The following is a 23,655-nucleotide window of genomic DNA, read 5'->3' on the forward strand; positions in this document are numbered from 1 at the left end:
GGTACAGGTCCCAGGCTCTTTGGATCACCTGGCTGGCCATCCTCCTTCGGCGCCCACTCAAATCCTTCCAAAGAAGGGAATAGACATTCATTGTTTTAATTCCATTTTTCCCCTTTCCCAAAGTCCCTAAGGTCGGGACAACGAAATGCGTGGTAGCTTGAGTCAGAGCTCAGGCCCGGGGGCGTGGGTCCCGCTGACGGATGGAGCGGGGGCGGGCGGGCGGCGGGCCCGAAGTGACGCTGGAGAGGCCGGGGCTGCGGGGTGACGCGCCAGGGGACAGTGTTGCATCAGCCCACGTGTCTGCGAGATTTAAAAGTTGGCGGCGCGCAGGGCGCTCAGTTAGGCGGCCCAGCTCCACGATCTGCGTTCCAGGGACGCAGAGGCAAGACCAGGGCACCGTGTAGGGCAGCGCAAAGCCGCGACCCCCGAGCCGCCCCAAAGCGCCAAGATGCTGCCGGCAGCGACCCCGAGCCGCCGCTCCGGACCGCCCCCGGGAGCAGGGGCCGCGGCATCCCAGCTCCGGGTGCTGCTGCCGCTGCTGCTCGCCTGCTGCGCTGGCACCTGCCGAGGTAAGCCGGCCCCGCGAGGCAGCTCGCGGTGCTCTCTTCCCTCCCTTTCTTGCCTCTACGTTTGGCTTCTGGCCGCGGGGCTCTCCAGGTTCTCGCCCTTGACCTCAGGCGTGGACAGCCAGCGGCGCAGGTGCCAGTGGCTCGGCTGGAGCCTGTTCCCAGCCCAGGGTGTTGGCTGCCGGCAGGCAGAGAATAGCCTGCGGTGATGGGAACTGGGACGCTCCCTCACACTGGGTATATCCAGCCCCCGTGGGCCAGGGGTAATGAATTACAAGAGTGAAAATTAAAATGCTTTCCCGTTGATTGCAATTACTGGAGGGAGTGATGGTTGAAGCAGAACTAGAGTGAGTTTGATACTTCATCCGCCGTTAAGCGAGGTAAACTTGGAGAATACTCATTCCACTTCAGTTCAGGTAATCCTGAGCAGTGAAACAGGACCCGTTCTGGCGGTTTAGAATGGTAAAAGAGGAAGGACTCCGTGCCTTAACAGGTTTCAGACTCCAGATCCGGAAAAGGAATAGAGATTTTTTAAACATAGAGTTGGAGAAGCAAGTGTGCAAGCCAGGCTTTCAGACAGTGCTACAGCTAAAGTCAGGGAACGCAGACGTGATTTCATAGCAATAGGGACTTCTGAGCTTGGATTGGGGGAAGGAAGTGGGAAAAGCAAACACCAGGTCAGGGAGGGAGGCCTGAAGCTTGGGAGACCAGGGAGAAGATAGCAGATCGCACCTCACAGTGGAGAGATCACTTATCCCATCCTTCAAGGTTACCTTTCCAGATACCTTGAGGGGACCGAGACCATGAATTTTCTAACTTCTCAGCAGGTTCTCCCAGCTTCCTTTCCTCTCCTGTCAGAAACAGCAGACTGTTGTATCACTGTTCAGAACACTGGGGACCAGAAACCACAACTGCAGGAACCTTTCAGTTAGAAGTGGGGAAACTGAAGCTATTTTTCCTTTCCTAATATATTTATTTTTATTGCTGTCCTTTAATTGTTTGGATTTTCTCCTTTCCTGGGTGGTGGTGGTGGGGGTGAGTGGAGTCCCCTGCTTGAAAACCGAGGTAATTGGACTTTGGTCTCTAAGCAGTCAGAAGACTCCTCCATCACATAGCCAGCAGTGATACGTGACATGCAAAGTACTGGCGATAGTTTTCAATTTTCAATTTGTTATTGGTAAAATGAGGAAGGTAATATTTATCTAGCTTATTAAGGAAGCAGATAATCATAGTTTCAAAGTGTGAGGTTTTTTTTTTCCCCCTCTGCAAAGCAAATGGGCTTTCCAAGAAGGTTATATGCTATAGGTTTGCAGAGATTTTTGTATCAGTGAGAGATAACTGATTTTCGGGGAGGTGGGGGAATTTTCAGGCTGCTGGTTACTGAACAGGAACTAGGAAAGGGAGCAGCTGGTTAAAAAAAAAGAAAAAGACAAGTTTTGTGTTTCATTTCCCAAACAGCATACCTACTGTCTGACCAATTGACTCATAAATATCCCCAATATTTCTCATGGAAAAGGGTGAGACACATCTGTCACTACAAAGAGATTTCCTATACTACCCTTTTTGTGTCTTTCCCCTTCAGATCTTCTCTTGATACTAAAAGCTAATTTTATCTCTCTACAATTGTGATTTGATGGGGAGAAAGTAAACATACAGTGTGATCTGCCCTAGTCCCAAATCTCTAAAGATGGCACTGAAGGAGCATGGCACACATAAAGAAGTCTGGGAGATAATCTATCAAGATTAATCATTACAGAAGATGCAACTGGATGTATCTAAAAGCAGCAAAACACGTCATAAAGCCAGTGGAAAATAAAATAGTGTCAGTAAGTGTAGCATCCTTGGTAAAAATGAGTTAGCAGAGCATGCAATAGCAATGAGAAGATAAAGGGGCCAGTCAGATTTTGTGGATGGAAACAGTTTACTATTCAGAGAACAATATTTAAAGAAAGAAGGAACTTTCCTATAACAGGGGAGCGTTTTGGATATCTTCAATAAACTATCACTTGATTTTATCTGTAACAATAAGTGATCAAGTGCCCAAGATTAAAATAAGAAGTATCCTCTTCTAGTCAGGCTCCTGCCCATTGAAGAATTCTTAAACTCTATTCCTACCCCTCAGCTCCAGGCAACCACTAGTCTTTTTCTCTAACTATAGATTTGCCTTTTCTGGAAATTCCAAATAAATGGAATCATACAATATTTGGTTTTATTTGACTTAGCCTAATATGTCTGACATTCAGCTATGTTGTAGTATGTAGCAGTACAAACTGTGCCCTACTGTGATGGCTCTACTTACTATTTTTCAACTTTGTGATGGTGCAAAGAAATATACATTCAGCAGAAACCATAGTTTGAATTTTGATCTTTTGATCTTTTTCCAGGCTAGCAATACTGTCTGGTATGATAGTCTCTTGTGAAGCTAGGCAGTGGCAGCAAGCCACAGCTCCCAATCAGCCGTGTGATCATGAGGGTAAACAACTGACACTCTATAATCTACTGTTTGCCACAACTTGGGGGATATTGTGTTTTGTGTTTTGCATCCCATTATGGCTACAAAATGCCCATCTATGTCTCCTGCTTATGCTGAACAAAAAGAGGAAGGCAATTATTATTGAAATGAAACACAAAATAACTGCCCAACTATAGGCTAATGTAAGTGTTTCAAGCACATTTAATGTAGGCTAGGCTAAGCTGTGATGTTTGGGTTGTAACCTCATCATGAGTTGAGGAACATCTCTAGTTCATTCCTTTTTATGGCCAAGTAACTTTCCATTGTTTGGATGTACCACTTTTGTTGACTTATTCATGGATATTTGGATTTTTTTTCTGCTTCTGGCTATTATGAATAATGCTGCTATGCACATTAATGTACATGTTTTTGTGTAGCTATAAATGATTCTTTCCTGAGAGTATTGCCCCTGAAGATCTCCCAGTGGGTCAGATGTGGGGGTGGACCACAGTAATGCCAATGATCCTGACACTGTGTAGGCCTAGACCAAGGTGTCTGTGTTTTAGTTTTTAACAAAACAGTTTTAAAAATAGAAAAATATTTGAACAAGGATATAAAGAAAGAAAATATTTTTGTACAGCTGTAAAATGTGTTTGTTTTAAGCTAGGTGATACTATAAGAGTCAAAAGCTAAAAACAATCAAAAGTTTACAAAGTAAAAATGTTACAGTAAGCTGAGGTTAATTAATTATTGAAGAAAGAATAAATTTTTATATAAATTTAGTATAGCCTAAGTGGACAGTGTTTATAAAGTCTGTAGTATGTAGAGTAATGTCCTGGCCCTTCGCATTCACTCACCCTTCACTCACTGACTCACCCAGAGCAACTTCTGGTATTGCAAATTCCATTCATGATAAGTGTCTTATACAGGTGTACCTTTTTTACTCTTTTATACCGTATTTTTACTGTATCTTTTCTATGTTTAGATGTGTTTAGGTACACAAATAGCATTGTGTTACAATTGCCTGTAATATTCAGTACAGTAACGTGTTATATAGGCTTGTAGCCTAGAAGCAGTAATTGGCTATACTATATAGACTAGGTAGGTATTAAGCTGTACCATCTAGGTTTACGTAAGTGCACTCAATGATATTTTCAGGATGACAAAATTGTCTAACAATGCATTTCTCAAAACATATCCCCACTGTTGAGCAACTAATAGATGAATATATAAATGTTTAATTTTAGAAGGAATACTATAAAATTAACATGTGAGTATAACTTTATTTTTAGGTGCTCCAATATTGCCTCAAGGATTACGTCTTGAACAAGAACTACAATTGTGGAATGAGGTAAACAATTATCTTCATACAAATTAGTGGAAAACTTTACTTTTCTTGGAACTTATCATTGTAAAATGAAATAATATAATTGAGATTTGGAACATTCACCATTTCAGGGCACGCCAAGCTCTCTGACTCTAACTGCATGCTCCTGTGATACTGCCTGCTTGGCCTATGCTCAGGGCAGAGCAGAAATGCCTGGGAGTAAATGTCCCCATTGAGAGCAGCTCTCAATTGGTGACCCAAGGGAGTTGGTGGCTAAATACCTTAGCTCAGCAGGGATAACTCTGAGTTCTGCGTTGGCTCCCTGAGTTCCGCAGACATATTGACCCTAGTTACCCACAATGGTACTCTTCTTGATAGCATTTCCTTTATTGGATTTCTTCTTTTTAATCTACTTATATCCACATCCTTATCTCAAGGCCTGTTTCTGGGGAACCCAACCTACGACAGAAGTTCCTGTATGCACAGACTTAACTAACAATAAAAGAAATACTAAAATTCAGTGGGGAAAGGACAGATTGGCCAATGAGGGTTGAGAAACTGCCTTGCAATATTGAGGAAAGTAAAACTTACACCTTATACAAAGGTATGCTGCAAGTGGATTAAAAATCTAAATATAAAAGGTAAAATTCTGGAATTAATAGAAAATATTTTCTATTAGGAAAATATCTTTGTTAGCTAGGAGTAGGAAAAGACTTTTTAAATAAAACCTCAAATACAAATCACAGGGCCAAAAATATGATGAATTGAATTATATTAAAAATTAAGATTTCATTCAACAAAAAACTCCATGGGAAAGGGATTAATTTCTAGAAAACCTAAGAAATACTACCAAATAATTTAGATTAAAATGGGAATCCAAAGTAAAAATAGTTGAAGGATATAACAATTTAAGATCAAACCTAAAAGACTAACAAGCATCTAAAATGATGCTCAAATTCATTAGTAATAATGAAATGAAAATTAAGAAAACAGAAAAATTTAGATAATGGCAAGTGTCAGCAAGGATATGGGCTGTATAGACCCTCACACATTGGTGATGAGGGTATCAACTCTGGAGCTAACTTAAAAGCAGCTTAGGTATCCCTGTGGTCTAGAATTACCTCTCCTGGGTACAAAGCCCAAAGATATTCTCCTACAGATCCATAAATTGAGGACAGATACAAGGAGGTAACAGAAGGATTGGAGGGACCCCAGCTGTCTATCATCGGGGAATGCGGTGACAACATGGGGTGAGTGCACATTGTAGAATATTCTATAGCAGTTAGGAGCAGCATACTAGCAGTACCAAGTAACATGGATAGATCTCAAAGTATAGTATTAATTGAAAAAAAGTAAGAAAATACCATACATGTGCACCAAATGACAGTAAGATTTTGTAAGAACCTAAGAAAATGGAGGATCCACATCAACTATGTTAAAAGAGTTGCCTATGGGAAGATGGAATAGGAATAGGAAATGGAAATATAGAAAGAATAAATAAATAAAACAAGTCCAATGATGAGAGCGTGCTATGAATTGAGGAGAATACCCTTTGTACCTAGGCACTCCCAACAGTGCATACAAGGAAAAAGACAAGACATATGGTGAGTGCCAAGTACTAAACAATCTTTAATAGCATAGAAATTCATAAAGTCTATTATGAGGATCTTTGCTTTGGTATATCAAAATACGTACCAGAAAAATAGAAACAAGGTGAAGGATAATTTAGACAACAGATAATGTATAATACAGAAACAGTTATTTTAGCTTGAAATCATCTATTTCTCTGGGAAGTTTCTGAAAAGATATTTTAGATGATAATGCTGGGTAAACTCAGAGATGTAAAAGCCCTGTAAATTCTTTTAGAGAAAAAGATGTTTAAAGAAGTTAAGATGCTAAGAATAGTAGACACATATCTTCAAACCATGTACAGAGAATTAAGGGACAGAAAAGATGAACAAGCAGCATCTATCTGTAAAAAACAAAAATGCCAGTTACATGTTAATACATTTTCAAACAGATTCATCAGCGGGCTCTACAGAGTTCTCAAAAGTGATTAGAGGCACTTAAACCCATTAGGGCCAGAATCTGAGTAAAATGAACAAATGCTTACCCAAATGGAAAGTAGGTGGGCAATGTTGCCATGCCTTTTACAAAAGACGGAGAACAAAGACTGAAAAGCTTTGTAATTATCTCTTAATTTGATTAACTGGTTTTTTTCTTCTGATGTTTTTATTCAAACAACGTGGACGCACCGATTAGTTAATCTTGTGGCTCAAGAGCTCTCTGTTCTTGGACAGGGCCATCTCGCACAGGTGCGTACCCAGCCTGGTCTGTGGGTGGACCACGCTCCCCTGAGCAGGTGATGTCTTCAAATACTTATGCACCACAAACATTTCATGAGGAACCACTTTTTACTACCCTGCTAAAACACTATAAATATCATTTGGAGGTGATCTGTTATACCTTGGTCACAACTCAGAGCTTAAAGGGGTATATATATTTTTGGCTTTCCAGTCTCAGTTGACTTCCTTTATATTTTTTTCCACAAGTTCAATTAAATTTAGTTAGATGAGATTTATTGAACACATTCTGGGCAAGTTAGGTATGGCATAGCCCCTGCCCTCAAGAAGTTTATCACTATATGAGTGTGTGCGTGTGTGTGTTTGCATTCATGATTGTGGGTTTGTATGGCGTGGAAGAGGGAGCAGGTGGGTCTGCACAAGGGACAAGTGGAATAAAACAGTTCCCAAATATCTATGGTATAAAGAGAAGATGATAAGTTCTATGAGGATAAAAAGGAGAGAGACATAAATAAGCTTATGTTTTCAATTATATTGGACACATTTATTATTCTCTAAATTAGAGAATCATATTTTAGGACATGTTCAACTTCGAAGCAATAAATAGATTGAGAAATTACAACCAAGGAGTATGATAATCTCCACTCCCTCGGTTTGGTGGGAGAATGGAAATTAAGTTAAACTGATCAACAAAGAATTCTGAGACTAGAAAGGGGCCCCCAAGATGATATGCCATAAACAGGACTCCACCTAAATGATCCCAGACAGGCAAAAATCAGTGCCATTTTTTTTTCCAGGCCCATTTTGAAAGGTCACCAAAGCAATAAATACCATAAACAACTTCAGACATCCAGCTTAGTACTTAACTTTTCAACATGATTCTTAAAATGATTAATATATCTTATATTACAATTTAAAATCTTTCAGGTTTGTTCTTTAGGACAAAAATTGAGAAGAGCTAGCTGCCAACTGTAATTCAACACACCTTTCCTAATGCTGGCTCTTCAGTAGCAAACTGGTAGCCCTTGTTGTGTAAGAGTTTTACTGTGTGCTATTTAACATCTATTTATAAGTTAGCACTTATGCAATTATCATTTAATTTAGATGGTGTGGTTAGATTTATAGGTAACAAAGAACCACATGATTACAGGGTGCTCCTTAATACCAAGGCCATTTTTAAGTCACCACTCACATTTCTCAGGCTGAAGAACACAGGGAGGTTTTTTCCCTCAATGTTTAAAGCAGCTTTATACTCTCTGATTATCCCTATGAACTGTTCTTGGGAACATTACCTGCTGTGGCTGGGGGTGAATTTGGGGGAAATTCCAATTCCAGAACTTTCTTAGGAAGCTTAAGAGGTTCCTCTCTCCCAAATCCAAGACTCCTAAGATGTCACGGAACTTTGATTATTATTATGTAGGCAACTTGACTTTGTAAAATCTGCTTCCCATTTCCTGCTATTTCTGTCTATCTTCAAGATGTAACTCACTTTTTTGTTTTCTACAGATAGGTGCTGCTTGTTCATCTTTCCTGTCCATTGGTTCTCAGCCTCAGGTAATTCCAGTTGAAGTGTTTTGTAATGATGTAGGCATTTGTGTAGTGCTGAATACTCCGTTATTCCCTTTGGATCTGTCATTACTTTATGGACTTATTAAAATATGTCGACATATTAGAAATTATTACATCATCTGCAGGTAATATCCAGAGCTATATGCTTATGTTATAAAGTGCTAGGGCTTCTATTTCTAATAGACTTGCAGATAATATACACATATTTTGGAAAGTAAAATGATAATTTCAAAATTAAATTCTGTCTTGGGTTAAAAATAATGTGTCTGTTGCTGTATTTGAGGGCTAATATTCTGTCTCTCAATTGAGTTTGAAACCCATGAAAGGAGAAACTTATAGAATCAGACTTAATGGAGATCAACGCATCATTGTAACTGAAAAGTCAATTTGTGAATGCAGCCTTGGAACTGATGCCAAGTGTGTTTGCTAAAACTATCTCCGGAGTTAAACTGGGTTAAACAGTGACTCGCAGCCTCCTGCCAGAATCAGGTTTTCTATCAGGGAACAGACCTGACAAGAACAGCTGGCCAGAGAGCTGGTTCTCTAAGAGGAAAGGGTTGAATGAAGCATGCCCAGTTTCCTCCTGACAATCATCTCTTTTCAAACAAACATGAGGTGCGGGGTATAAGTATGTCCTCCTTACACCATCTGTCTGCAGCTCTATCTCCAAGTTAGGTACAGCAGAGTTAGCCTTAGTGTCTTGATTTTTTAAATCAGTATCACTAGACTTCTGGATGGAGAGGAGGGCTTAGCAGAGGTCTGGTTTGCCCTTTCAGAACAATCAGCTGCGTGCCTTAGGTGTACCACCTACATAGTCTGGCCAAGCTTCCATGCCCTTCACAATCCTTCCAGAATGTCATTCTGGCTGGTGTGGAAACAGAGAGCCTTGTCTAAGTCTGTCTGCCTCAAGCCATTCCTTGGTCTACAGAGGATCATCTGAAGGAAGTTAGAATCAAAACCAGGTTCATAATAGGTGACCTGTTTATGAATAATAATTCAAATTACTTTAGTAGCATTGATGGATATATAACATGATGGATATAACATGCAAGCTTTTGCATTGTATTTAAAATTCAGGAACACTCTCAGAATCACTTTTGTTTCTGCACTAAACAGACAAATTTTAAAGCACTCATTTAAACATCATTAAGATAAACTAAGCTTTCACTGGATTTGGATACTATGTACATTTTGAGGGGAGGTTGGTATATTTATTATGGAATCTTTTACATTATGTAATACAATTTTTAAAAATCATTAATTTTCACATTAACTATTATTTTATTTTTATGTGATTATCTGAAAAGTGCTTCAAAACATTTTAACCAAATAGAAAATAAAGGACCTTAAAGGTGCAAAATTAAAACAATAAAATATTAAAAATTAGTGTAAAATAAATCCTTAAAGGATAGTTGTAGCTAACTAAATAATGGCTTTGTGTAAAGAGTTAAAATGTAATTTGCTTTGACACTTCTTCCGTCAAACTTCAATCTTGTTGCCAAGCCTCATTCAGCTTAGAATATCTTTTCTAAGGACACACTCATATGTCTGAATTTATTCTTCTTCAAATTAAGAGATACATCTTTGACAAATGACATCACTAGATAGTTTTGTTATTGTTTTGTATTTTGCAGCATTTCTAGATGTGCCATAAATAGGAGTTTCAGGATTTATTTCCAGATTTTTATGGGGCGACCTGTGTCTCCACCCTCGACGAGAAAAAGTGAGATGGGGGTGTATTAGTGTTCATGCTATTTTTTCTCTCCTCCAACTCCCAGCCGTAGGTATAACAGTCAATACCAATGCAACACAGGAGTATCTAAAGGTCAGAAGACCCAGTTCCCAGGCCACACTCTACCAACTGCTAGACATGTGTGGTATTGGGCAAGTGACAGTCCCTTGGAAACTTACTTATTTTATGTATGAAAATAGCAGTTCCTCTCCTGGATACTCCACAACTGTGTTTTAAGACAGAATGTGTATTATGTATGTGAAAGTGTTTTGTAATTTATTAAAGTACTTTATAAATATAAATATTTATATACTATATAAATATGAGCCACTTAATATTATTAATAAATATCCCAACAATTTTCATGACAGGCAAACAAATGGAAGAGAACAAAGCCGACTTCTGATGCTAGGAAGGATGCTGTATCCCTAACTAAAACCAACCATGTGAAGCATGTACTGTTGTTCAAAAGTTGAGGATATTGGTGACTCCGAACAATCCTTTTGACATGTGTTCTAAATTATGAGCAACTACAGCTATAAATCAAGCTTTACAGGTCACACGTTTTTAATGCTGCTATTGTTAACTAATTACTGTATACATGGCACTGTACTAAAGCTTTACCCACATTTAATCCTCCCAAGAACTCTCTGCAATGATGTTGTCATCTCTGATTTATGGGTGACGAGACTGAAGTTTAGAGCAGTTAGGTAATCACCAGCCCAAAGTAACACAGCTAATCAAGAGTAGAAGTGAAATTTGCGCTGCTGTAGAGTTGCAGGCTGCTCAGCTCCATAGCCCATGTTTTTAACCGCTGATTATATCACCCCCATGGTTCCAGATCCTCATTATTTCCAATGTGCATTTATTAAGCAATCAGTTGTTCATGGTAATACTGTGCTAAGTTCTGTTTAAAGTAGGTTTCGCCCCTGCTTGTCCATTTGTGTGACTCCTCACCACACCCAGCTGGCTGCTAAACACAGGGAGCCCTGCCCTACTTCTGCACTCAGATGCTTTGAAAACCTGATCCTGGGGTGTGCAGTCAGCAGCCTGGAAGGGTGGTAACTCAGATTAGGTGCCCCATTCATGGCTTCTTCCCCTCCAACTCCCATTGTTTGCCAAGCAATTGCAGGATTTTCAAATTAGCCAATAATGAGTCATGTGCAGTGAGGCTCACAGCTTTGGCATGTAGATTCAGACTTCCCCACAAACTGGGAAGAATAATCCCTCTTTTGATACCGCCCTAGTTACTGTCAGTCGTAGAATTCCATGAAGTCTTAGCGGGTGCTGAGATCTATGTATCTGATTGGTAGGGAGGTTTTATTTTTAGGACCCAAGTTATTGTCATGAGAGAAATAAAGGGATTCCAACAGAGTTTCAGTAGGTCACAAGAAGGATTCTACTCTGGGTAGTTGGAATATCCATGTGTTCCTAACATTCTATGGTTATATCCTCTATGTAACACTCTTGTTAAATTAGAAGAATAGCCTGAGTATCTTCTCATTTTCATTAGGCATCCAATGCATTGGAAGAACTTTGCTTCACAATTATGGGGACTCTACCAAAACCCCAGGTAAGGCTGAAATAGTGTTTTATCTGTAGGCAAAAAATTGCTCAGTGATACACTGGAATTCCTACTAGAGGAAAATATACCCAATTAAAAAAGCAAGCCAAGAGGAGCTTGAAGAGGGTAAGCTGATTTTGGGTAAGAAACAAATACTTCAGTTTTTCTGATATCTGAGAATTTAAGGTCTTATCTATGGAGTTTACAATCATTGATTGAAGAGTTACATGTCCCCTTCAAGAATCTACATTTGATGAGAGAAATGTGGGTTCATTTGGCTCTTTTTTTCTCCCTGACTCACTACAATTGAAGAATAGATGCATCTTTCTTTGTTAGAGAGGAAGACATTAAGAAGGCAAAAAAAAAAAAAAAAAAGCAAATTATATTGTCAATGTCAGTTTGAAAATTACATTCTTACTGTGATGTCTTGGTTTCTTATTAAAATTACTTGATTCTTCTGGGAAAACTTTGTCCTGAAGTGAGGATTGGTAGAAACTTGAAAAATAGCATAATGTACCATACTTTATTTTATAGTCCATATCTTATAGATGCATTTATTTTAAAACTATCTTATTAAGTAAAAGAGCCTCAAGTTTAGAATTATATTTTTATTAGCAATTCTAATTTAACCATGATCATTGGTACATTCTGATGTCATGTCTTGCACATACAATAACGCAAAGAAACCTTGATTTTTTTGAAACCATAAATGTTTTCTGAAAGTTAGCATTTATGACTTTATTTTTTCCCAGTGTTTTTAATGATGACATTTTCCAAAAATTTCCTTCTCATTAAAATAAAAGAAATGACAATGGTGTTTATCCATGAGTTTGCTTTTATATTAAAAGTAAATGAGAACAAAAAACAACTAAAAGAATGATATGGTTCATTTGTAAAAACATATTTTTTGGAAGGAGAGGGGAATATAGAAAGTTTCATGGAAGAAAGCAGAAATAACTTATAATCTTGTTCTTTAGTGGTAACAACTACAAATATTTTCATGTGATTCCTTCTAGTCCATTTCTCTGAATATCCTGTATGTAATCATATCATTCCCATTCCACCACTGTTGAACTTGTAGGATGTTTCCATTTTTTTACTCATGAATAATGCTTTAGTAAAGCTCTTGTACACACTTTATTAATAAACAGTCTTTACTTTCTCATTTATTTTTAGAGCAATATATGCTTAACAAATTTCTGTCTTATATTTTATATGTAACATGTCATATGTTTTTAAAACTTACATGACAATTTCACATTATAAATTTTATATTATATATTACACATTAACAAACATCATTTTATGTTATGCGTAATATAATGATAGTTGCATATCTTTTTTCAACAGAAAGCAGATGAAAAAGTTAACACCAAAAGGGTAAGGTGATTTCCATAAATATATATATTAAAAAATAATAAAGGAAACCACTAATCCTCTATAGTAAAGCTCATTACTCTTTTTTAACAGTTCTTATTTCATTATTCCAAGACCCGGAAGCTGGGCAATTCAAATGTTGTGGTAAGTTGTAGAATTAATTCTTATGAGTAATTGCCAGTATTTTTTCTAAACCTGTTTTTGCAGTTTATCTAATAGAACAAGATTAAATTTATGTTTTTCTTTTTTACTTTAAAAGTTTATACATGCATGAACAAATAGCATTCAATTTTATTAAACATTTAATTTATTTTATATCTCAATAACTACATGCATATTAAAATCATTCATTCAACAATTATTTACTGAGTATCTGCTATGTGCTAATCACAATTCTAGGTACTAGAAATATAGCAGTAAATAAAATAGAAAATTTAAAAAGAAATCCCTTCATCATGGAACTTACATTCTAGAGGCAAACAAAACAAAATGAAACCCAAATAAATAAATAAAACATATTGTTTTAGATGGTAATTAGTGCAAGGGAAAATAGTTTTATCCAAAGGCATTTTAACAATTATTTTAAAGATGATTGTCAAAAATATAATTAAATATAATTAGAAATATCCGCTGTATTCCTAAGACCTCCTTATTTGTAACTAGGCAGTTAGTGTGAGAATTTACTAACATTAGCTAGATACCAATAACTTGAATTCTGTTCACCTCTAAATTGTGTGATTTAGTGGTAATTTTTCTTTCTATACATGGATTTGTGACTCACTACCATGGACCAATTTAGAGAATGAGGAGCACAGTGTATTTTAAATATGCATGTACCTGTGGAAAAGCTCTTAGGCTCAGTTTTAAAGTTTATCACACTGAATATTCTTACATATGAGGATTTAAAGTTAGGTTATGTCGGCTTTAGAAAACAAATACAAGTTGAGTTGCTTAACCATGGTAGTCCATTTGATTAATGGTTTTAATATTTGTGAGAAGATTCCATTCAAGCCATGCCTTCAAAGTGAAACCAAAGCACGTAGCCACATGTCTCAGATATGCTTTCGTTTTCTTCACCTTGGCATCTTCACATTTTGAGAAAATGCATCTCAGTCATATTTTTCACTATCAACCACACATTGTCATTTTTTGTGTTGCCTGTCGTCTTGTTCCAATGTTGTATTTTAAATGAACTATATAATGTATAAAGGAGATTATTAGATGTGTGCACAGTATAATCTTCTAGAGAAACATTTTCATAATAAAAAACTGATTGTCCCAGAGGTGTTTTCATCTGTCCCCAACCATTCTGAGTAAGTCTGGAAGCAGACATTGCTTCTGGCCTGTCAAAGATTCGGGCAGGTATTTTGCTTCTTGGCAGCTTACGATGGACTGACGCCCTTAGGAAAGTGCTTCATGAACATACAGACCAAGATCCTAGCACAGAGCTACCAAACTTTAGGCCATCTCTTGGCTTATTCTCCACAGTTCTTCGAAATGCTCCCAAAGGGCTGTCTTGCATAACATCTTTCTGGTTCTGTTTTGTCTGGAGCAAGTTTAGTGGGTAAAAACAAACAAACGGGAAACCGCCTTTATGCCCGATGCTGAGAAGCCTTTGTGCTCATCGTGTGTGTGTTCGTGTCTCTCAGTCGTCTGTTGTGCATCCGTTGCTGCAGCTCCTTCCTCAACTGCATGAGAGAAGAATGAAGAGGTTCAAAGCGGACGTATGTAAACCAACCGCATGTTTGCTTCGCCACTGTGTGTGGGGCAGCTCTTCTGTGAATTCCCAGTTGTGGAGTTTGATATGATGCTCTTTTCAGGGTAAACCCCATAAGCAGTCAGGTAACCTAAGCGCATCTACCTGTTTACCAGAGTGTTTTCACACCCAGAAAGAAAAATTTGTTTTCCTTCCCCCTGGTATGGTCTTTTTATCTCAAGCTATGGGCAGTGAGGGAGGCTGGGATTATTAGATTCCCTTCCCAGTGAAGAAACCTATTTTGGTCTAAGTAAAGACACAGCCAGTGTGCTTAGTCTTTAGGTAGGAAAAGGAGAAAAAAGACAGTTAGTTCACTGCCTCTTTGTATAGTATAGCTTGGCAGATTGGCTGGGATGGCAATCGTTCTATCCAAGTATTAAAGTGTTAGTAAAAGTAAAACTTTACCCTCAAAAAGTAAATATATCAGAAACTAATTGTAGGTGTTTTGTCCAAAATCAGTATCTATATTTAAGTAACTATAACTGCCTTTTAAACTAGAAATTGTGGAGCTTATATTGTTATTTTAAAAGAATGTTAATTCTTTCAATGATGAAAGTTTTCTAGGTATTATTTTTAAGTAATGCCTTAGATTGTTACAATGTATTATAGTTTTCAGTCTTATTTTAATCTTCTGGCAACTCTGTTGGTGCCTACATAAGTATTGTTGTTCTCAGTTTACTAAAGGGGAAAACAACTCAGAACAGTTAAAGGTGTCCCAAGATCATTCTAGAAAGTGAGATTAGAAACTACAATAGGTTCTTCTAACTTCTAGTCTTAGCAAATATTTTTTTCCCTATACCATTTCCTTTATAGTCTAATCTTGGATACTTCTATTATTTTATTGTTATATTTTTCCTTAATTTAAATTCTATCTTAGTTCTATTCTTATGTACTACCAAAAGCCTTCAAATAATTTTAAAAATGCATACAGTTTATGCAAAAAAAAATTCCTCAAAATTTATTTTTCTGGACATTATTTCCTCCCTAAATTCTTCACATTCTTAAACTAACCTCCCAACAAGAAAGAGAGTATCTGCTGCCAACCTGAATGAGAAATGTAAAAGAAACTGTAGTAGCCCCTTAAAATTATAGAACTTCCAGTATGAAAAGAATCAAATCAGTTATTATCAAGCTTTCTAGAAGTAATTTTTTTGAATTAAATTCTACTCCCTGAAGTTTGCTTGACTTATGAATAGTGTAAGATTTCAATTTAAAGATTCAGTTTCTTAAAATATATCAACAAATTATGAGTTTACTATTTCACTTCAGACAATATTTCCAGACAGCTAGCTAAAAATATAAACTGTGATTTGGTAGTATACTCTGTTGGACAAATGATAACTCTTATATAGTGGCAAGACAAGTTTCCTGGGAACCAATGAAAGAAAAGAATGTAAGCCATGAATAGAAAAAAAAAAAAATCAGTGTTAGCTTTGCTGAGCCTAAGTCATCTAATTTTAAAACATATTTTGATAGTGAAGTATTTTGGGTTCTTAAAGAAAATGAGTTTCTGATCCTAGTGTATTACAACACTTTTCTTAACTTTTGTTTTCTAGACATCCTCACTTCCATCTCCACAAATTCTCTTAATATACTCTTCTCCGTCCAATGATAAGACTAAAACAACCTGTATGTTTGGATTTGAACGTTTTTACTTTTAGCATATTTTAAGCGACATTTTGTCCTAACTTTCTTTTTTCTTATATAATCATATAAATGTATAGTTTCTATGTGTACATTTATAAATATGAAAGATTTCAATCCTTTAAGTAATTTGAGTGGAATTTATAGTCAGGATGAGAATTAGGTATCAACTATTGAAAATTTAAGATATATTTGTTGTAAAGCAGAGATTTCAGAATTTTAATAGATGTCAGAACTATTTCTTAGAATTTTAAAATATTATTTTACTTATATTATGGAATAATTGGAAAAGGTCTTGTTGACAGATGTTATAGTGATTTCCCTCCTGATAATTTTAAAAGTAGCAGATGAAAACAGAAGCTATTGATACAAGAACCAATTTTATGGAAACCATAAAATGTTAAATATTTTTTCATTAAGTTTAAAGTGAAATGTTTGAAGGTAAGAAACACTTCAAGATATACTCATTATGAATAATTGGTTTGTTCCTATTTGGTACTTTTTTCATTACCATTCCTATAAATATAATTATATTGGGAAAATCTCTTCTGAAGTCTAATTGAATAAATATAGTTTACCAAAGTTGTCCCTCAATTTCTGTTTAAATTCCTATAGAAATATTGTGTATTTTAGCTCTGACACATTCTATTTTATGTTTTTTCCTTTTGTTGTGTTAGCACATACAATGTTTTTTAAAGAAATTATTTTGTTCTAACAAAATGCTAAAATATTTTAAATGTAGTTAATTATGAAGTTATAGGCATTTCTCTTTCTACTTATGATGAATATACATTGTGACAAATTTCCTGCAAATAGAATCTTTATATTAATAAGGAAATTATGTTAAAATACAACATTTTGGTGATACTGCTAGTTGTTGGAAATTCTTCAGGTAGAAATACAAAGATTAGCTATTGTTATGAATTATATACTCAAGTCCTTGATTTCCTCTTTGTTTAATTAGATAGTTGAAAATAACTTTGAGCTTCACTACTCACAAGAAGAATTTGCACTTATTATTACTGTTATTTGATTTTTAATGTCTTTATTTTCTCTTCCAGGAAGAATTCCAAGGTCCTATTGCAAGTCAAAGTCGAAGATACTTTCTATTCAGGGTATGCATATACATATATAAAAAATCAATTAATATCAAAATTGAAAAATACTTTCACTATGCATTTATTGACATTAACTCATAAGTTTTAATTGAATTTTGAAGTTTATTGATAATTGACATCAAGTGTCATAGTCTGAGATTCATGTCTGTCACCAACTTCTTGCTTTAATATTATGGCATCTGTAACCTGTTCTCTAATCTACTACTCATGTTTGTAAATGCCCCATGTGACATTCACCTATTTGCAGTTTAGTTTCATAAAAATTCATGTGCAGAAAATGAGTGTCTTAAGTTGTGTTACTCTTTAAGTTCTAAGGACTCATTTACTAAATGTTTTATTCAGTAGGTTACAAGAGTTATGACTAAAAAAATATAAAAGAGATATAACTATTTTCACAAGTTTTTAAAAGTAAAAGAATCATCTACAATGGAAACTATAAAGTAGACAAAACTTGGTCATTGTATTTAGTAATTGGTATGTCCAAATTGTCTGTGAAATGTGAGTTTCTTTCTAAGCAATTATACTTTCAAAATATTTGTATCTCTAATACATTACCTGAAATTTTTCATTCTGTAGCTACTTACTGAATTTTACTGGGTGCTGAACAATCTATCAAAGACTGGGAATATAAAGGCAGATAGGATTCTATTCTTATGCTCTAGGAGTTTACAGCCTAATACAGGATATTGCTAAATAAAAAAATACTATGTTAAATACACCTTCAATCCAGGGGCTATGGTTTCTAAAAGAAAGGCATGTGACCCAGGCTAGGGAGTGAAGGCAGTAAAAAGAGGCTTTAAGAGCTGAGTTTGAAGAATCAACAGGAATTAGCCAATGAAATGTTTAACTAAGGAATTTCAACTTTATTGTAGAGGTAAGGAGATCCATATGGTAAGAATTACATTTTGGAAAACTAATTCTAACAACAAATTGGGGAATGAATTGAAGGAGCAAGACTACATAGAAGAAGAAATAATACCATCCATCAAGATCATTATTAGGCTACATCCTATGACAATTGATTTCCCTTCTTAGTTTCAGTATTTTATTATTAATTTGTTATTTTCCAGGCACGCAATGGAAAAAGATCAGAAGGTTACATTTGAAATGGTATGTATTTCATAATTCAACTCAGTTTGAAAATTTCTATTGTTTTCAGATATTCATTCACAAAGTAAACTATGCTCAATATATTGCTATTATTTGATTGCATGTCTACATTAATATTCTATGTAAATACTACAACTTTAGTAGCTATGTGGGCTATATGATGGGAAATGCCAGCATTTGGGGGCCAGCTTTAGCCATGTCATATATTCCTCAGGCTATGCCACAACAGTCATCATCATTGATTATGTAGACATTGACCTCACCTTCATTTGTTGTGTAAGTACATGTAAGGGGTTATGTTCTTATTGTGTTAATCAGTGTCCACAGGAATGGGTCAGAACTTACAGACTGAATGTATTTCTGTCTTCCAAATGATTCATTTTCAAAGATTCTTTATAAAAGCTGTGATTTACCATTTCTAGAGAATAAGAAAATGTGAAAGACATAAGAGCATGACTTCTACCTTGGGACTTCCAGTTCTCACTTCAGTGCTGGAGATATAGTAGACACTTAGTGGCTATTTAATGGCCCTATGTGCTTAATAAATATGTTAATCCTAATATCTTATTATGCTAAGAATTTTGAAATTAATCCTAAATGCAGACTGACAAATTTATACGACAGAAACAAAAGTTTATTCTACTTTATGTAATCCTAAATGCAGATTTTATGCTGAACATATTTGTGTAAGTATTTCATTCATATCATTTATCTCAGCCATTAGTATATATTTAGCTCTAGAATTCTAAAATTCTTAATATTTTCTCAAAAAAACCCAAAATTTAAAATTCACTATTTTTAAGTAAAGAAGATATCAACCCAAAATTATGCAATATCTAGAAAATAAAGATAATGAAACCACTGAACATTAAAACTTATGGGATTCAGCCAAAGCCATATTCAGTGGGAAATCCAAGGCTATAAATACTTTCAAGCAAGAAAGAATGAGTGAAGTAAGCATTTAACTCAATAAATTAAAAAAGAGCAAGGTGGACCTTAGGAAAGTGAAAGGAATAGAATTATAAAATGAAAGAAAAAAATTAATAAATTGTAAAATAGTAAAGTAGGAGACTTGGTAAATAAAGCAAATTATCTGATTATTTGCAAAAATAAAAATAAAAAACTAGTCTAATTAGCCTAGCCTAATTAAGAAAATGGGAGAAACTGTAAATATACAAAAATACAAATGAAAAGAGGGAAATTACAATGGATACGGAAGAAATGGATATTATAAAAGAGTATTTTGCAAATCTCTGTGCCTATTTAGAACCCTATATAATATCGAGGATTGTGTAGTAAAGTACCAAATTCTCTTCAGAAGGAAGAAAAAAATCTAAACAGACTAGTGGCCATGGAAAAAAAAATTGAAAACATTTTCCAGAAACTCTTCCCTCAAAAATTCTAAGCCAACAGATTCTGAAAATTTTCAGCTCACATAGGAAAGAGAAATCTCAAAATATATTTTATGAATCCAGCCATATTTTTATATGGAGCTAATACCCAAATCTTACAAAAGCAGTATAAAAAAGGAAACTGAAGATCAAAATTTTTATAAATTTTAATGTAAAAATTTAAAAGAAATATTACTAAACAGTATTCAGCAGTATATTTACAGAATTCCATAGCCCCATGAGCGACGTTTGTTGCAGCAACTCAGGATGGTTCAACATTTAGGAAATATTAAAATATTTTCATAATTAGAATAAAAATTATATAGTTATCTCAATAGATACTTTTGGTAAAATTTCTGATATTTGAAAAGAAAAAAGAGAGATGAATTTTATCTTCACATTATTTATATAATGGTTTCAAACAAAGTCAGTACAGGCTTGATAGTAAAATACTTTGGAACATTTCATCTTTTTAATTTAATCTTTATTGTATTTTTTCCATTACCATTTTGTCCCCTTATACCCCTTCCCCCCAGCAGTCACCACACTATGGTCCATGTGCATGACTCCTTTTTCCTCAGTCCCTCCACCCCCTAACCTCCCATCTGCCCAGGTGTCATCCAGCTCTCCATCTATGAGTCTGTCCCCATTTTTACTTAGTGTCAGGAACAAAGCAAAGATGCTCTGTCACTTTTTATTTAATGTGGTTCATATGCATTAGCCAATTGCTTTGGACAAGAAAGAAGTAAAACTTACAAATATGAGAAAAGCGAAGAAAAATTTAACATACTCATGGAGCATAGTTAGGAACTTAAATATTCAAACTATAATATTTCTGGCATTAATTCCTGTTTCAACAAAGGCCTGTTATGTTCATATCAGAAATATGAGCCAACATCTTCTTAATTTTCCTTTTTTCAAGGAACTAAGAACAGAGTTAATCAGAAAAAAACTATCATAATTTTACAAATGTAGAGGCATTTACATTAAAAAATAGTTTAATACTAAATGGAAAAAATCTGTGATCATAACATCAAAGTAAGTATTAGAGTGCTCACAAATGTAAAATAGAATTTAATCTATGATTTGATCAATTTAGTAAAAAGTTCTCTCTAAAGCTAAGAAGATAGTTTTATTTTGATTATTTCTAAAATTAGGGTCTACATAAACTAATTCACTCAGGATTTCATTTTATTTTTGTCAATTAAAAAAACAGTTCTATAATTATTTTTTATTTGTTTTTCTGTCTGATTCTCTGAGGTCTTACTTTGTCCTGATGACTTAGATTTACTTATAAGCTGTTACACATAATAGGATCATTTAATTGCAAATATATATGGAAATAAGTATTACATGAGGAATAACTATGCAAGTTTTGAAATACTCATAAGTTTTGTTGACATCAACGAGCTTTAGGAAACCATTTTTATTACATATTTAAATACTGTAAAATTTTGGAAGATACAGACATAACAGAGTAAATGTTCCATCAAAGAGAGATTAAATGATAGATAAAAATATGCACACTGAGAAAAATTGAGAAATACTTCAGATTTCAATTTTATCATATATGACAAAATATTCAGAGGAACATCGAGGTACAAGCATTATATACATATTCACATACTCATTTGTACTTGGATATAAATTCGATTTTTCTCTTTTTACAGAATACAAACTATTTTCCACAGAAGCAATGTCATGGAATACAGAATATACTGATATTTTATTTTCTTCTCAAAAACAATCTTTGTGAAGTTCAACATGTTTGAGGACTCTTGTGTTGTGAACATTCTCAGTAAAAGTTGGTTGAGACTGTAAACATTTAATTTGTTGAGAATTAAAAAACCATCTTAAGACATTTTTCTCTGTGTTGTGATGATAGTGTATAATAAAGATGTATATAATCGTTTTTCTTAGATCCTTGCATCTTTCAACAGTACTGATATACATGCTCTTTTGTTATTTTTATTAAAGGCACTCACTAGAGAATTGAGTTTTAATGAGCTATTTTAGGTTACCCTATTTGGATTTTGTCAGTGACAAAATCACCAGCGCCTATAAATACAAGAATGCCCAATAGCTAACAATCTTAAAATGTGAATGCCAGATATACTGCTGGAGGAATACTCTGTAAACTTGTTGTGGGATTTGGCCAGGATCCATCCAGTAGTCCAATTAGCAAGTTCTGATGTCTGATTGCTACAAACATATCAAGGGACTAGCTTTTCCTACTAACTAGTAATATTCACTTTATCTTAAAATAAGTTGCTTTACCTTGTAACACCTGGAAGGCAACCAGTCTTATCCATAACTAAAAAAAAAAAAAAAAAAAAAAAAAAAATTCTTAGTGGACCATGAATACATTGGGATAACTTTTTACATCAGATCAGAGTTTGGTGGACACAGAATTAACCTCAGATGGATGCCAAGATGATCTCCTTTCAGCTTTCCTTGGGTTTATCCTTTCTGATGCCTCTACTCTTCCATAACCACCCTGCTCCGCCAGGCAGGTTGCCGGCTGATTAGAGAAGGGTGGCTGTCTGAGTGGGTAGGATTATAGTTTATATTCTTCAGAGTTAAGTGTCTGACAAATCCTTTTCTTGTCAATGTTGATGACTGATTAAGGTTTAAATTATGCCTTATAATAATAAAGTCCCTGAATTTCACTTCTTCTCAATCTGTGGGAAGGACATAGAAAAAGAGTGGAGCAGAATAGGACAAAGAGTACAGTTGTCTTTGAAAAATGAATTGCCTTGACAAGATGGGGACTTGAGAGCAGAGAAGGCCTCCTGCCCTACAGCAATGGATGCATAGGGTAACATTAGGTAGTGCTATGCACAGTAATCAACTAGGATGAATTTTGGATACTCAAAATAAGAAAATGGAGTGGAATGCTAATTTAAGGAGCAGTTCCCAGGGCCTCTCAAAACGCCAGAGACTTAGGCCACTTACATGTTTTGGGGCTCACGTGATATTAAGATAAAGAAGAAAAAACACCAAGACATGGTTAAAAAAATATTGGATGTTTTAAAATATTTTATGTTTAACACTATATCTTATACACGAACACAAGAAAACATATAGGCTCCTGGGAGTATAGGCTTTGTATTAAGTATTAACTGAGTGCTACAGATGGAGTGGTCCAGTGCTGAGCCCAAGTTCAACATTGTGTTCTTATAAAATTTCTATCTTCCTTTACCTCCAAGTCCTATCAGTATATCCGTATATCTCTGTGACCATGTGTAGATAAGCTTATTTGGCAATGACATCAAAGGTTTACCCCATAATCCTGGCAGCTCCTGGTAAACATTTTCCTTAACCTGAACAACAAAGATCCAAACTATGTAGGTTTCCTAACTAAAGCCAGAGCTCCTGTCTGCTAATGCAGTGCATTTTTAAGATGGGGGGTAGAGTGCCATTTGAGAATCTGATGAAAGGTCTGGTCCTGAACTCCCGCCTCCTCTCCCCCAAGTTGTACACAAAAATTGGAGCCTGGGAGTTAGGTATTCCCTAAAATCCACCCGAATATAGGTTATGGGCTCCTGGTTAAGAACTTCTCTCAAGGGTTCTCCAGGATTTTGTTATTACTCCATGAAGATAGGACTCAAGGATCAAAGGGTGTCACAGGGCTCTGATACAACGCGTTGGTTTGGTGACGATGTAGGGAAGGCTGGGAGGAATGCCAACATGAGTACCACATGGTAAAGAGGAAAGGCACCACTTGGGATAAATACCCCAGGACC

At 35.5% G+C, this 23,655-nt stretch overlaps 1 protein-coding gene across 4 annotated transcripts; it reads left to right on the top strand.

Annotated features, from left to right (window-relative positions):
• Positions 1-258: 258 nt before the first annotated feature.
• On the top strand, positions 259-21,770 carry NMU (neuromedin U). Of its 4 annotated transcripts, none has more exons than XM_090266852.1 (10): positions 260-569; positions 4,311-4,369; positions 8,155-8,202; positions 11,463-11,522; positions 12,864-12,893; positions 12,984-13,034; positions 14,567-14,614; positions 17,352-17,405; positions 18,479-18,518; positions 21,580-21,770. In XM_090266852.1, the coding sequence occupies exons 1-9, from the start codon at positions 449-451 to the stop codon at positions 18,512-18,514; spliced, it is 507 nt and encodes a 168-aa protein (XP_090122978.1). In that variant the 5' UTR covers positions 260-448; the 3' UTR covers positions 18,515-18,518; positions 21,580-21,770. The 4 variants fall into 4 exon arrangements, with proteins under 4 accessions (XP_090122979.1, XP_090122978.1, XP_090122977.1 ...); XM_090266851.1 differs by lacking the exon at positions 21,580-21,770 and adding an exon at positions 18,733-18,845 and having other exon boundaries at positions 261-569; positions 14,540-14,614; XM_090266850.1 differs by having other exon boundaries at positions 262-569; positions 14,540-14,614.
• Positions 21,771-23,655: the final 1,885 nt, after the last annotated feature.

The sequence above is a fragment of the Furipterus horrens genome, unplaced genomic scaffold, assembly GCF_987537825.1.
Source record: "Furipterus horrens unplaced genomic scaffold, mFurHor1.1.pri manual_scaffold_2, whole genome shotgun sequence".
Classification (NCBI taxonomy): Eukaryota; Metazoa; Chordata; class Mammalia; order Chiroptera; family Furipteridae; genus Furipterus; species Furipterus horrens.

What these genes read in the sequence shown, in the direction of transcription:
- NMU (XM_090266851.1), top strand. Translation starts at nt 449, where the DNA reads ATGCTGCCGGCAGCGACCCCGAGCCGCCGCTCCGGACCGCCCCCGGGA. An exon ending in CTGCGCTGGCACCTGCCGAG is followed by an intron (nt 570 to 4,310) that starts GTAAGCCGGCCC and finishes CTTTATTTTTAG; the next exon opens with GTGCTCCAATATTGCCTCAA. An exon ending in TGGGCAATTCAAATGTTGTG is followed by an intron (nt 13,035 to 14,539) that starts GTAAGTTGTAGA and finishes CGTGTCTCTCAG; the next exon opens with TCGTCTGTTGTGCATCCGTT.